Source organism: Heterodontus francisci, chromosome 3, assembly GCF_036365525.1.
Source record: "Heterodontus francisci isolate sHetFra1 chromosome 3, sHetFra1.hap1, whole genome shotgun sequence".
Taxonomy (NCBI): Eukaryota; Metazoa; Chordata; class Chondrichthyes; order Heterodontiformes; family Heterodontidae; genus Heterodontus; species Heterodontus francisci.
In genome coordinates this window covers 47176232-47191235 of record NC_090373.1, presented here as the reverse complement: position 1 = coordinate 47191235, position 15004 = coordinate 47176232, and the positions used below count along the sequence as shown (strand labels likewise).

Below are 15004 nucleotides of genomic sequence, written 5' to 3'. Positions count from 1 at the left end.
AGAAATGGATTTCTCAGGTCAAGAGTTCAAGTTGTGGGCAATGGTCTGACTTGGAGGGCCAAAGTCACAACTTGAGTTGGTCCTCATGTTCCACTTGTGCAGCAAGCGGCCACATCTTCTCTGGTCCGTCCTCAAGTGGTTGAGGGTTGTCAAGATTTTCTGTTGGTCAGTTACCAGGTTGTAGTTGGTGATGTTAGCAGTCAACCAGGAGGCGCGCCATCAAGAGATGGGGCTGTCGTCAGTTTGTAGGGCGTGGAGTGTGTTCCAGCAGAGGCTACAAGATTGCAGGCGAGTCCATAGTCTCGTGATCCTGTATCAATATGAGTGCTTGGATAGCTCTTAGCCTATGGCATTCTTTGAGAAGAATGTTTTCCCTGTGGACATCAGGAAGTTCAATGCACGCTAGCACAGGAAGCCACTCGAGCTGTGTTGATCTGAACATTCCAGACATAATCCTCATTATTTCCCAGAGGTGAATATCTACCATGTTTGTGTGGTGACTCCTGAACCAGGTTGAACAGCAGTACTCTGCTGTTGAGTAGACCAGGGCAGGTGAAGCAGTGCGTAGTGTGTTGGTTCAGCTGTCCCAGGTGGTGCCCGCCAGTTTCCTTATGAGATTCAGTCTCATCTTGACCGTGGCTCAGGTGTTCTGGAGATGTTGCCAATAAGTCAATGTACAGTGAAGAGTGATACCAAGGTGTTTTGACAATGAAGACAGTAACCTTCACATGGTATTCCTGTTAAAGTAAGTTTTCCCAACTTGAAAACCTGCAAACTAATGCTGTCAAGGAGGTGACCGAACCCTGGTTACCAGGCTCCCGGTCCAAGCAGTAAAAACCAACTGGAAAATGTTCTCACCTGATCACCGGTCTTGCTTTGCTGTTAAAGCTGGTGGTGCCTTCTCTGCTTCTATGTGTTCTATTTTTGGCCTTTCTGGATCAGTCAAGCAGCAGACTACTATAATCTTGGGAGACCCTGACAGATTTGTATTACAACATGTCTCTTGATCTGTGCAGGCATCTGAATTGTTGCTTAAGATGCCTGTAGTGATCAGTAAGAATCCCAGTCTCTATATTCGCCTCAAATGTAAAAGTTTACCTACTGCAAACTATGGCCGATGAAATGGGTCTGATAATGCTTTATTAAAATTCAAAATGGACCCGAAAGATCTGCTGCTGTTTGAATATAGAGCCTAGAATGAAAAGCATCACATGAACAGACTATTTACATCTTCATCCAGACTAGATAGCAAGAGGTCACTCCAAAATCCTGATATTTAAAATGATCCCATTCCCAGGATTTCGACCCAAATCATGGCAAGGCTGAATGGGTGGGGAAGGATATGGTATTCTGCCTCACCAATAGAATTTCTGGACTCCAATGTTGTCTTGAATTTCAGAACAAATTTGGTTAAGAAAGTAAATGGATGGATGCTCAAGTTAACTGGTTCCTCAAGGTTCCTCGTACCGGAGTACAAAAGCATTACCATTTCAGTTTGGCACTTTCAAGCAGGACTGGAAATGGTCACCGAGATGCAGAATTCATAAGATTACATTTGCATTACAAATGAAGGAAAAGATTTACGATCAACAGCTTGGGCTGAAACATCCCCAAATATATAATTCTGTAGACACTTGTGGGACTATTACATTTTTATATTTTAATCATTTTTAAATGGTGCAATTCTCATGTTAGAAAACTATGATCTCTATTCAAAGGAATTGGTATTGGTAGCATTTCAAGCAACTTCCAGTTTAATCAATGGGTATGTACAATCATACATGGAAGTTGCAAACAGAAAAATTCTGGGCTACAGTTGTAGCTCAATCTGTTTCAGTTATTAAGAAAGCTGCATAGTTTCGAAATGGCCATGAGATTGACGATCTAAGCTTGCATATTAAGTACAGAATATGAAACAGCAGGTTCAAAGTTTGGAGCTTCAGAATGGTTGGGCCTATTTATTAGCAATCATTATTGTGTAGGAGCAGATTCACAGTGATTGAAATTTGTAGTTAGCAATAAGTTTTGGGGTGGTGGATGGTACAAGTAAAGTTTTATCCATTGCCATCAGATATGAGATTCGCATCATGTATTGCTATTAGTTTGAAGTGTGGTGGAGTTCAGCATATTTATTATTTACTGTCACATTGGAGGGAAAAGTCAGTGTGATGAATGTCAGCAAGCGGATGGGGTGAGGAGGGAGGCTGTAGATCTATGTGTTTAATACCTATTGTCAGTAGGTTTCAGGATAAGGTGACAGAGTTCAGCGTGACTAATATTATCTACAGTCAGTATGTTTGAGTTCTGGGTGGAATTCAGTGTGATCGGTATTATCAGTGCCAGTAATTTGGAGGCTGAGAGAGAAGTACAGTTGGAATTATTTGCATGCGGTATGCTCATGTCTGGTGAATTTCAATGTTGTTGTAGTTGCCAGCAGTAGTTTCCAAGTTAAGCATGCTTTGGACCTATAGAGGAACACTGATCTAGGAACCAAAGGTATGCTGCTGTTGACATTCCTCCTAGATCGCCCCATATCCCAAGTTGTGAAGTTTCAAAGTGCAGACTGCTTTTTGTGTAGCTTCAGAGACTCAGCTGAAAACAACTAATTAGGGCGGCACAGTGACGCAGTGGTTAGCACCGCAGCCTTACAGCTCCAGCGACCTGGGTTCAGTTCTGGGTACTGCCTGTGTGGAGTTTGCAAGTTCTCCCTGTGACCGCATGGGTTTCCGCCAGGTGCTCCGGTTTCCTCCCACAGCCAAAGACTTGCAGGTTGATAGGTAAATTGGCCATTGTAAATTGCCCTTAGTGTAGGTAGGTGGTAGGAGAATGGTGAGGATGTGGTAGGGAATATGGAATTAATGTAGGATTAGAATAAATGGGTGGTTGTTGGTTGGCACAGACTTGGTGGGCCGAAGGGCCTGTTTCAGTGCTGTATCTTTAAATAAATAAATCGTAAACATCTTTAACAGTGAATACAATTTTCATTTCCCAATTTAAATACAGGAAATACTTGCACCATTTGTGAAGTAAAAAACAAAAAAGAACTCTCCTACTTGCATTTACAATCACTGTATTCCAAACATGGACAAAAGAGCTGAACTCCAGAGGTGAGGCGAGAGTGACTGCCTTTGACATCAAGGCAGCATTCGACAGAGTATATCATCAAGGAGCGCTAGCAAAACTGGAGTCAATGGAAATCAGGGGGAAAACTCTCCGCTGGTTGGAGTCATACCTAGCACAAAGGAAGATGGCTGTGATTGTTTAAGGTCAATCATCAGTCCCAGGATGTCACTGCAGGAGCTCCTCAGGGTAGTGTCCTAGGCCCAACCATCTTCAGCTGCTTCATCAATGAACTTCCTTCAATCATAAGGTCAGGAGTGGGAATGTTCACTGATAATTGCACAATGTTCAGTACCATTTATGACTCCTCAGATACTGAAGCAGAGTAACTCACCTCCTGACTCCCCAATGCCTTTCCACATCTACAAGGCACAAGTCAGGAGTATGATGGAATACTCTCCACTTTCCTGGATGGGTGCAGCTCCAAAAACATGCAAGAAGCTCGACACCATCCAGGATAAAGCAGCCTGCTTGACTGGCACCCCATCCACCATCTTCAACATTCACTCCCTCCAGCACCGATGCAGTGGCAGCAGTGCCCACCATCTATAAGTTGCACTGCAGCAACTCACCAAGGCTCCTTCAACAGTACTTTCCAAACCCATGACCTCTACCACCATGAAGGAGAAGGGCAGCAGATGCATGGGAACACCACCTGCAACTTCCAAGTCACACACATCCTGACTTGGAACTATAATTGCCATTCCTTCGTTGTCGCTGAGTCAAAAATCCTGGAACTCCCTTCCTAACAGCACTGTGGGTATACCTACCTCACATGGACTGCAGCGGTTCAAGAAGGAAGCTCATACCACCTTCTCAAGGGCAATTAGGGATGGGCAATAAATGCTGGCCATGCCAGCAACACCCACATCCCATGAACAAATTTTTTTTAAAATCTCTAGTGCCAATTTCATTACTTTTTTCAATTCTGGTTGTCTATAATCCTTTACAGCCTGTTTCAGTACTGTGTGTCTCCATTTATAGCACAGCTATGTTACTCATTTATTGTATTTATTTTCTCAGATGTTATTTATAAAAATTAGTGATAGCTATGTTAATTAACTCTTCTAACTATACTATTCAGAGTACCTTAACTTCCAGCACAGATTCTGTCCCCATGTGAAATAGTGAAGTTACTCACCATTTAGGTTCACTGTCAGTCAGCAGTTTGTGCTCATCATCTTTATTGAAAAGTGAGGTTACTTCCTTCCAACCTTTCAAACTTGCTCCTTGAACCTAAATCAAGGGAAGAGTTTATTAATGTAGTAATAACTAGTATGCAAAATGTGTGATGACTGGAATACATTTGAATTTCCTTGATGGCTCTGTTGATAAATGCCTCATCTAGTGTGGAACAGTCACCAGAATGGTCCCAGTGTTAACTCCTGCTCAGGGCTGAGTGAGCTGATTTCAGCACAAGCAACAGTGGGGATGTTGGAATTGATGGGTTAGGCAGGAGGGAAGAGAGTTTTTTTCCCCAGAGTTCCTGCCATTCAATGCTATCCAGCGAACTATGTGGAGTTCAACTTAGGCTGTCTTCCCTGAACGCTACACAACCAAACACCCCATCTTGTCTGGACTACAAGTGACTCCCCTCACACTACATAGCTGACTCATAATACTTGCCAAAAAGGCTTAGTAAACCACTTTGCATGGACGATTAACCATCATTATTTTTGAAGGGCAACTAATGATGGGCAATAGATACAGCCTTGCCAACATCACGTACAGCCAGAGAACAGAATGGGGGTGATTGCCTGTTAGTACTCATTAAATAGCTGCATGGCATTTTGGTGGCTAGTGCCTGAACTAACACCTCCTCAATAGCAACCAGCTGATTGGAAGTAAACTAGTTTTTGCAGAGGACTTCAAGCACTACTTCAAGCTATATATCACCTTTTATTGTTCGCTTGCTGCTGGAGGTTTGAAGATAACTTTTGAAAGACATCAGGACACTTAGTCAAGACTTGAACACTTGAGCAACATTTATTCTGGAAAATCTCTGAGGTTTTCACCTAAAAAGGAGTACATTTTGTGCTACTCCACCTTATAGGAGTCACCAGGAGAAAGGGGGTACTTAGTCATGAACATCCTGCTAGAGGTCCCCCTTGGTCTGCAACAGGAATGGGAGCTGGACATGAGGTCAGATAGAGCAGCACCAACGAGAGAGGGACATGAGGGCAAGGTGTACTCCTTCCCCCTTATGGGGGTACAAGACGTCTATCCTCTTCTGGACCTCCTCCACCAGAATCTCTAGTGCCCCATCCAAGAACCTGTGCACCCTCCCACATTGTGCCTGACCCATCCTGAAACTTGCTGCTCTGCGCCAAGCACAACACTCCATATCTTCAGTGGACGAGTGCAAGATGTATACACAGCTCCAGGGAAATTGCAGCTAATCAGGTCACGAATGCTAAACTTACAGTTGTTGGTTTCAATGCCCGTGGGCATGTTTAAATCACGATAATCATTGATTGACATTGAAAACTGCATGCTAAATCCACACTTTCAAACAGGCACCGCACCTATTTTCACCCTTTCACCAAAATAACTCCAACTATTTTTTTTAAATGAAAGTATGGTACAGTAGGTACAAAAAAATCCTCCACTTTCACAACATGATCCTTAATAGGAGCCTACCATTTTTCCTCCTGTTCAGAAAATATGTAAAAGGCCACAGAAGACGAGCTAAAATTTAACATTAAATCAATAAGCATGTCCAGCAGCCTGATAACTGGGAACATTATCCCAAGAGAAAAAGGTGTACATAAAATACAATAATATTGTTTGTGAAAAAGGGAAGTACATGAATAAGTATGAAAAGTCAATTAAGTAAAATACTAAAACATTTCGCATTAAATGTTATTCACATATTTACCATACAGGACAACTATACAACAGTAAATCGAGTCAGATTTTGCTCAGCTTGCTGTTCGATACATCCCACAACTTTTGGAAGTGCAGGCCAATTTGGACAACAACTTCCTTATTTTCACATTTAACTGTGCATGTGCAGTTGCCGTAAGTAGCTGTCCGATTGGCATGGAAACAACAGTGTTAACAACTCAAACTCACTATTTCTACTGCAAAACCCTCTGATTAAAATCCCTGCCTTGATGCTTGAACATAACATTGAGAAACAACCAACCCTCTCTTTGTTAAAAGAGAGCCATAGAAAAAAAATGTTTCAGCAGCCATAACAGATAATATGACAGTCAAACTCAGATAAAAATTCCACCCAAGCAGACTTAAAAAGGTAAATAGAATTTTAGGTAAACAATAGGAAACTTTATGTACTGTAGAATATTAAATAAATATAAAATGTTCCTTCTGGGAGTCTTCAAAGCTAGGTCCCACTGCTGTGTTGAATTACTAAGCAAACAATTCCATCTTTGTCCTCAGCAGTTTTGACATGATTGAACCTTCAGTGTATTAATGCCTTGGAGCACACTCTTTGCCATCTTTTTTAATATGAAATGATTGGCTATTGAATTAATCCTGTAATTTTGTCTTAAAATCACTGTGCATCTTAAAAGTAAAAAAATTGTATTGTGTAAAATTGACTCAAGTTTAATGCAATTCAGGTGATGCAAAATAAAATATTTGTATCAATTTTAGTGGCTTTTCTATCATCAACATCTCAGTTAAACAGTACTGCAGCAGCTTTGGAACTGTGAAGCCATATTAGCTCCAGCAGCCTGCAAATATTTCTGTTAGTAAACTGGCCAAGGTCTATTGATTGTGGAGCTGGATCTGGGCGATGAAGGACAAAGGTGGGAGACAGTGAAGGTCATGACTATGGAAACATAAAATAAATGAGAGGGAAGAAAAAAAAATACAATAAGACAAGGTCCTGATTGTTGTAATTCAACCTCCCACCTTTCACCCCAGGCGAACCATGCCTGATTTGTTACTTTCTCTCTGGTGAAGTGCCTCACTTCTAGTTGGCTACTCTCCACAAGACCACAGCTGATATCAAGGTTGGATCTTGAACTCAGCTTGAAAGTGATCCAGCGAACAGGTAGGTCATCCGGTGACAGCAGAAGATCCAGCTGATTTCAACGGCTGGGCCTCATTATCATGCCGCTGGCCGACTTTGACCAGAATTCGGCGGAAAGCCAGCCAGCTGCAGAGGTCAAACCAAGTATAGTTGTGGAGCGGTCAACAGTATGGAAAGAGAGACCAGTTTGGGAGGGGGAGGGGGGGGGGTGGTGAGTGAAGGGGAGGCAGGGAAAGACAAAACTCATTGTGCAGCCTGTGCAGACTCCTGCTCTTCCTGACCCCACAATAGAAAAGTTTTAAACCAGTGATCTGACCAGGTTCTTGCTGTCGGTGCTCCTGTTGGCTTCCTGGATGCTATAGCACTGGGGTCCTATTGGCATTAATAGGACCGTGATTTCTAAAATTGTATGAGGCTTCCACCTGTTGCAAAAGCACTTCATATGTCTGAAAAATCAGGCATTTTAAATTGCAACAGATCAAGGACAGAGTGGTTAATTCATCCGTTCCACTTTAACTGCCTACTCTACCAGTTTCTACTGGATGGGAGGAGTTAAAATTCCTCTGCTGCCACATGCACAGAATAACCTGTAGTATCTAACCTAACCATTCGTTATTTAATGCAACACTGTAGAGATGCTTTATCCCCATTGATTTCAATATATTGTTTTAGGTTTAAAAATCAAACAACTAGACATGTAATTTTAACCTAACCCGCCTGGCGGGAAATGGACAACATTGGATCAGCTGCCCAATTTTCCTCCCATTAAAGAAATTAATGGAAAACATACTAGTTGCAGTGCCAAGTTGGTGAAGGATTTGGGAATTTGCTCGGCTGTCATCTTGTGGTACAAAAATTTGGAGCACAGTAACAAAAACACACCTTATTAATTGTGTTAATTTTGGATGCTCTAAATGCAGGAATTTGGTGATCACAGTATATAAAAAGAGAAAAAAATTATTCCAGTACAGTGATTTGGTACCTTGATGGCCATGAGGGGTAGATAGGTAGGAAAGTAAGTTGTGGAGAGGACAGCAGGAACTACAAAGGGAAATAGATAGGTTAAGTGAGTGGGTAAAGATCTGGAAATAGAGTATAATGTGGGAAAATGTGAAACTGTCCAGTTTGGCAGGAAGAATAAAAAAAAGTATATTACTTAAATACAGAGCCCTGAGATGCTAAGGGATGAGCGTCCTAGTGCATGAATCGCAAAACTTTAGTATGCGGGTTCAGCAAGTAATTAGGAAAGCTAATAGAATGTTATCATTTATTACGAGGGGAATTTAATATAAAAGTAGAGAGGTTATGCTTCAGTTATACAGGGCATTGGTTAGACCACATCTGGAGTAGTGTGTACAGTATTGGTCTCTTTATTTAAGGAAGGATGTAAATGCATTGAAAGCAGTTCAGAGAAGGTTTACTAGACTAATACCTGGAATGGGAGAGTTGTCTTATGAGGAAAGGTTGGACAGGTTAGGCTTGTATCCACTGGAGTTTAGAAAAGTAAGAGGCGACTTGATTGAAACATACAAGATCCTGAGGGGTTTTGACAGGGTGGATGTGAAAAGGATGTTCCCCCTTGTGGAAGAATCTAGAACTAGGGGTCACTATTTAAAACTATGGAGTCTCCCATTTAAGACAGAGATGAGGAGAAATGTTTTTCTCCGAGGGTCGTAAGCCTTTGGACCTCTCTTCCACAAAAGGCAGGGGAAGCAGGGTCTTTAAATATTTTTGAGGCAGAGGTAGACAGATTCTTGATAAGCAAGGGGGTGAAAGGTTATCAGGGGTAGGTGGGAATGTGGAGTTGAGGTTGCATTCAGATCAGCCATGATCTTACTGAATGGTGGAGCAGGATCGAGGGGCAGAGTGGCCTACTCCTGCTCCTGATTCGTATGTATGTTCATATGCTCATATGAAGGGTTTGTGAAAACTTTTTAACCAGGCAATTGATCAATACAAGAATAGGGAAGGCATGTATTGACCTGATGACCTTTTTGTTGGATACATAAAAACAATATACCTTATATATCTCTACCCCTGGCAGTACCTCACATCATGACACCAAAGTTGGAAAAAGGGACTATTCCTTTTGAAAGAGCAGAGAAAGCCACTGAGATGGAGCGGCAGTATGATTGGCTGGTGATGCCATTTATTTATGGTTGCAGGTAGATTGAATACTCATCTTATTCAGAGGGTAGTATCACAATTTTCACTTCCCTGCCTGTATTAGCATTTCCAGCTACCTCAGGAGGTTGGGGGCCAGAAATAGAAGTCATGATGTGCTGTTGTGTTCAATAAATCAGATAGGTTCCATAGCACCAGTAGCTGTGGTATATTTTATACATAAGATAATCTGGAATGCAAGCACAGCAGTGGAGACAAAAGTGTATTTGTTTCATCATATTAGGTTTTTTTTTATTTTACAACAATATGCAGTGAATTTCAGCTATTTTTGAAATTTTTGTTTTGTGCTAGTATCTCACAGTGGATATCGTTTCCAAGTCAGACCACTGTGATTGCAGTAAACTATCATGAAGTACTCAGGTCAGTTTTGTCATTGATTTTACTTGGTTGACACGGATACCATTTTGTTGCAAAAGCCACTGTGCTTGAGAATAGTTTGATGCTATGGATATAAAATGTTCACCACTTACTTGTATTTCACATCAGAGGAAGAGCACAAAATGCCATCAGTACAGGGGAACCTTAAATAAGTCAAGGAAAGGAACTTGGTGGATTTAATACAAGTAGAGAAAATGGTAATGGAGAAAATAAACGGGAGAGAATTTAGTGCAGATTTAACCGAATTATACCAGAGCTTATAAGGGCTGCATTATGAGGATGGTTGTGTAAGCTTGGTTTGTATTCCCTTGAGTACAGAAAGAACAACCTGCAGATATCCCAGAGCATTTCACAGGCAAAGTATCTTTGAAGTTAGTCACTGTTGTAATATAAAAGGTTGAGGAGTGCTCTAATTGACATGTTTAAAAACTTAGAAAAGGATTTGATAAGGCAGATAAAAAGAAGCTATTTCCTTTCATGGGGGAAATCCAGTAATAAGGAGATACAATCTTAAAAATTAGAACTAGGTCAGTTAAGCATTTTGTTCTTGAACACAAAAAGAGTAGGGGAAATCTGGAACTCTTTCCACAAAAGGCTGTGGATGTTGGGTCAAATGAAATTTAAGACTGAGGTTGACAGATTTTTGTTAGGCAAGGGTAAGCAAAGGATTTGAATCAAAAGAGATAAAATGATCTAACCAAATTGCAGAACAGGCTTGAGAAGCTGAATGTCCTGCTCATGTTCATATGCTTCAAGAATTCCTTAAAATTGGTTCACTTTAAAAGTAGCCCATTTGTGAACTGGAGCATAGACGGGGAATCAAATCTGGGGTCTCTGGTTTCCACAGCTTAGTAATACAAAACAAGGCCAAATTGATGTCTGTGCTGATATTTGCAAGCTTTGGATTAAGTCAAGAAATATTTGTATTTGTTTCAGGAATGGAAATTAGTTATTTTAAGCAATTTATTTACCAGGGAGACAGTGGCGTAACTGGACAAGTAATCCAGAGGCCCAGGGTAATGCCCTGGGGACATGGGTTCCAATCCCACCATGGCAGCTGGTAGAATTTAAATTCAATTAATTAATACCTGGAGTTGAAAGCTAGTCTCAGTAATGGTGCTATGAAACTATTGTCAACTGTCATAAAAACCCATCTGGTTCACTAATGTCCTTTCGGAAAGTAAATCTGCTGTCTTTACCTGGTCTGGTGTATATGTGACTCTAGACCCAATGCAATGTGCTTGGCTCTTAACTACCCTCAAATGGCCTAGCAAGTCACTCAGTTCAAGGGCAATTAGGGATGGGCATCAAAAGCTGGCCTGCAAGTAATGCCCACATCCAATGAAAGAATAAAAATAAACCGCAGAACTATTTACACTATGATCCTTACTCAAATTAAAATGTAACTACAAGCATTGATCTTTAAAAAAAGATAAATAATCTTCATTGAAAAATGTTTGGCAAGTATTTTTAATTGTACATGAAGGGAGAAAACTATGCATCTTTTGTCACAATATCATATGCATGCAGCAAGACACATATTTTAACGATTTAGGCCACTGTATCGTGTTTGCAAATTAAATATCTGCCACTTTCCTAAAAAGGTGTCCCTTTTAACAATTAATGTATCTTTATGATAATACTCCCATTTCCTTAAGCTCTTAAAAATTGGGTTGCGCCCAAAAAAGGAAAATTGAGGTATATTTTGCTTCCTCCCACCCTCTGATGTCCCCACATCTTGCAGTATTGTCAGACAGCAGAGGAAGTGCACTTTGCCACAGGGCAGGGCAAAATATAATTAAATGGCCAGGTTACCTCCAGCTGCTCCCATGTAGCTCCTAGCAACCCAGACCTAGATTAAATGGCATGTTGTGTTTTCCATGACCATTTACTTACCATTACACTACACAGATGGCTTCTTGTTTTGATAGCTGTAACAATCAGTGCAGAAGCAAATTCGCACCATTTGTTCAATCGATCATCTCATGGCAGTGTTAATATACACATCAACGCTGCTATGTTACCAGTGAAGATTAACAGAATAATGCTGTCTTGTGCATATGTCTCAAAAGATATTACTAAATAGGACACCAGCAATAAACTTCCAAAAAAAAGTCACTGCCCTGAAGTAGATTTCCCACCCAGTCACCTCCAATCCGCTCCTTTTCGGGCCCCATGGGCTAAAATTAAACAGCCCACAAAAATGGGCACAGGAATCACACTGCATGATTAACCTGTGCCCCTTGATTGCAATGCAGGCAGCAAGCCAACTTCATATTGCCCACATTATATGCTTGTTCTGTATGCTGCCACTTTAGCTAGTCTAGCCAGAGAGATTCTTAGTCTGTAGAAGTTGAACATTAATCTTTATTACATTAGAACTATTTACACTCCACACTAGCCTGTGTGACTCCTCCAAAAGCCACGCTGCATCTATCTTCAAGTCTCTCACATAGGATCTCTTACATAATGATGGTAGGAGGTATTCTTTACATCCTCTCAAGATTAACCCTTTCAGACCCTTATACTACAGCCTGCTCATTTGAATGATTATTGCATGCAGCCAGCAGTAACCGTGCTGTTCACTGGCTGCACACATCAGTGAGACTATTAGTGGGGGGCCTACAATTGTAACTTGCTTGCGCCAGTCCAAGCTAGTCTGCACCTCTTAAAAGGATACACATTGTGGCTGGAGTAGATGCTGCAGTCGTGCACTGAGTGACTACCTAGGAAACAGTGAGGAATAGCACAAAAGAGAGTACAGGTTCCAAGGTTTCCGGACGCTGCACTAGAGGTCTTGGCGAAAGTGGTGAAAAGGAGGAGTGATGTCCTACATTCGCAGAGGGGGCATGAAGGCCCTCCAGACACATGGTCAAAAGGCAATTGGAGCAGATAGTCATGGATGTCAATGTCAGCAGTCAAGCCCCGAGGGCCTAGATGCAGTGCTGCGAGATGTTCAAGGTCAGTGAATACATCTTCAAATACCATATCCTACAAATGGCACCAGCAGCCTCAGTCAATACACAAATCACCAGAATCCCATCAATCTCCATCAATCAGGCCTCATATCTCACAGCTTCCATACAATGCCCAGCTACTGAACTATGACAACCACATCAGACAAAACATATTGCACACTTATCGGCACACTTCCCTTCCTCTTGCAGGGGAAGATGCCACAAAACCAGAGGCATCAGGGCTACCTGTAGAGGGACAGACACACCTGCATGTCCCAACCCCAGAGAGAAAATAGTACTGGCCATTATTGGAACATCCACTGTTAAGGCAGTAGCCAGTGGTGAGGCTGAAATCAACAACTGTGGTATTCTTACACCTAATCTTCCTTCTCAAATCCCACAATCTCTTCTGATTTATAAGCTGTAGATGGTGAAAGCATGCACCTCTCACTTTGGCCCATCTCCTCCCCAAACCACAACCTTACCCTTGTGCCATTCTCCTTTCAGATAGCCAGATGCAACCTGGCCAGGCAGTGAAGGAACAAGACAACAGTGATGATGAATTCACATTGACACTCTATTTTACACTCGTGGTGTCAGTACCTGAGCTTGTGTCTGCATGTAATTTAAGACAGTGGCATTTAGGCAGGATCTGCATATGGTGAGATACCATGTGTGGCCTGCAGCTAGGTCAGGGGGCAAGGTTAGCGCAGGTGGCAGCTCACCAGACAAGGTCGACATGAGTTCAGAGGACTCAGATGAGCACTGCATTGGGGCAGCCTACAGAAGAATGCTAATGGGTATGCACAACAAAATGCTCATGCATTGGGAGGTCTGGCAGAAAGCCAGTGGTAAACGTCAGGGAGCATGAAGAGGTCCTGCACCAACTTGGAACAGGGTTCTACGCAGAGTTTGAAGCTCATCCTTTCCAGCATGAAAGGGGTAGTCAACTCCATTTGCACACTTATAGACTCAACCATGATGCAGTGTCTGAAGGCCAATGTCTCAGCTTCCATTGCAGCACAAGCAGCAGCCATCCAAAGTCGGTGCAGCCAGACAAGCTCAGACTGCAGCCATCATGGCTGTGAATTATAATATGCAAAGGGGTTTTTAGGATGCCACAGCAGTCCAGCAATCTGTCCTTCAATAGTTACGCAGACTGCTGAGACACCGCCCCAGGCTCCATGGAGCACAAAGCCGCTGTCCTCTTTCAGGAAGAAAGCATTCGTCCTCTTATCCTGCCACTCCAGCTATGGTGCACAGATCATCATATTTAACAAAAATCAAACAGCTTAGCGTAAGAAAAAATTACATTTCTCAAAATCAAATTCCTTCTGCTCTTCTACTTATTGCAGCATTAAAGCAACACATTTGTTTGGTAAAATACTGAATCTGCTTTACCAATATCACATATAGTTTTTGTATAAACATAGTTTTGGAGAAAGTTGACCAAGTAACTGGAGGCGCGTTTATCTTAGTCTAGTTCTATTGACCCCAAACAGGCAGGTCTCAGGTTGTTGATGACACAGGCAAGTATAAACTTGTATAAACTCCACATGTCTAACAGCAGCAGATATCCAGTTCATCGATGGGTCTTTTGATTTGCTATTGGGGTTAAGACCTTCTTTCATGGCTTACAGATGTGCTGAGCAGGGTCACAATGCACAATATCACAAGAAAAGCATATTAATACTGCACACTTAAAACTTCCAGGCTTCTTCCCAACTGTGCTCCCTCTCCTCCCTCCAGCCTGCAGGATAATATTTTGTGAAAATGCATACAATGCAGCCCTTCTCCTCTATTCCAGGGTTGTCGGAGGAGATTAATTTGAAGAATGGGCACCTGGTCTTATGCACATCTGCTCTCTTGTTGCCTGAATCAGCCTTCAACATAACTGGAGAAGAGTAGCACATAGAGGAGGCTTTGACAGCAATCTTCCAGGCCCCAAGATTTAAATTAAAGTTCCTTTAAGCTTCCCAAAAATTTCCCTAAAGGACAGTGATGTTCCTTTAAAAAGCACAGTTGAACAGAGTACTTAACTGTAAGGGGTGACTGACATGTTAAAATTAAAAGAATGGCCTCTTAATTTTTTGTAGCAAAATACAGTGGAACTATGAATTTCAAATGTATAATAACTTGCACTTATATAGTGTCTTTAACATAGTAAAATGTCCCAAAGTGCTTCACATATGCATTATCAAACAAAATTTGATGCTGAGCCACATAAGGGGGTATTAGGACAGATGACCAAAAGCTTGGACAAAGCAGTAGGTTTGAAGGAGTGCCTTAATGGAGGAAAGGTAGAGAGGCGGAGAGGTTTAAAGGAGGGAATTCCAGAGCTTAGGGCCTTGGCAACTGAAGGCAT

General features: G+C 41.8%; 1 protein-coding gene across 2 annotated transcripts in view; it reads right to left on the bottom strand.

Annotated features, from left to right (window-relative positions):
- si:ch211-225h24.2 (uncharacterized protein LOC564539 homolog) overlaps positions 1-15004 on the bottom strand; it is a 73619-nt gene that overhangs the window by 36664 nt on the left and 21951 nt on the right. For both annotated transcript variants that reach the window (XM_068021908.1, XM_068021905.1), the window contains exon 3: positions 4262-4356. In XM_068021908.1, the coding sequence (XP_067878009.1) occupies positions 4262-4356 (95 nt within the window). The remainder of the gene's footprint in view (positions 1-4261; positions 4357-15004) is intronic.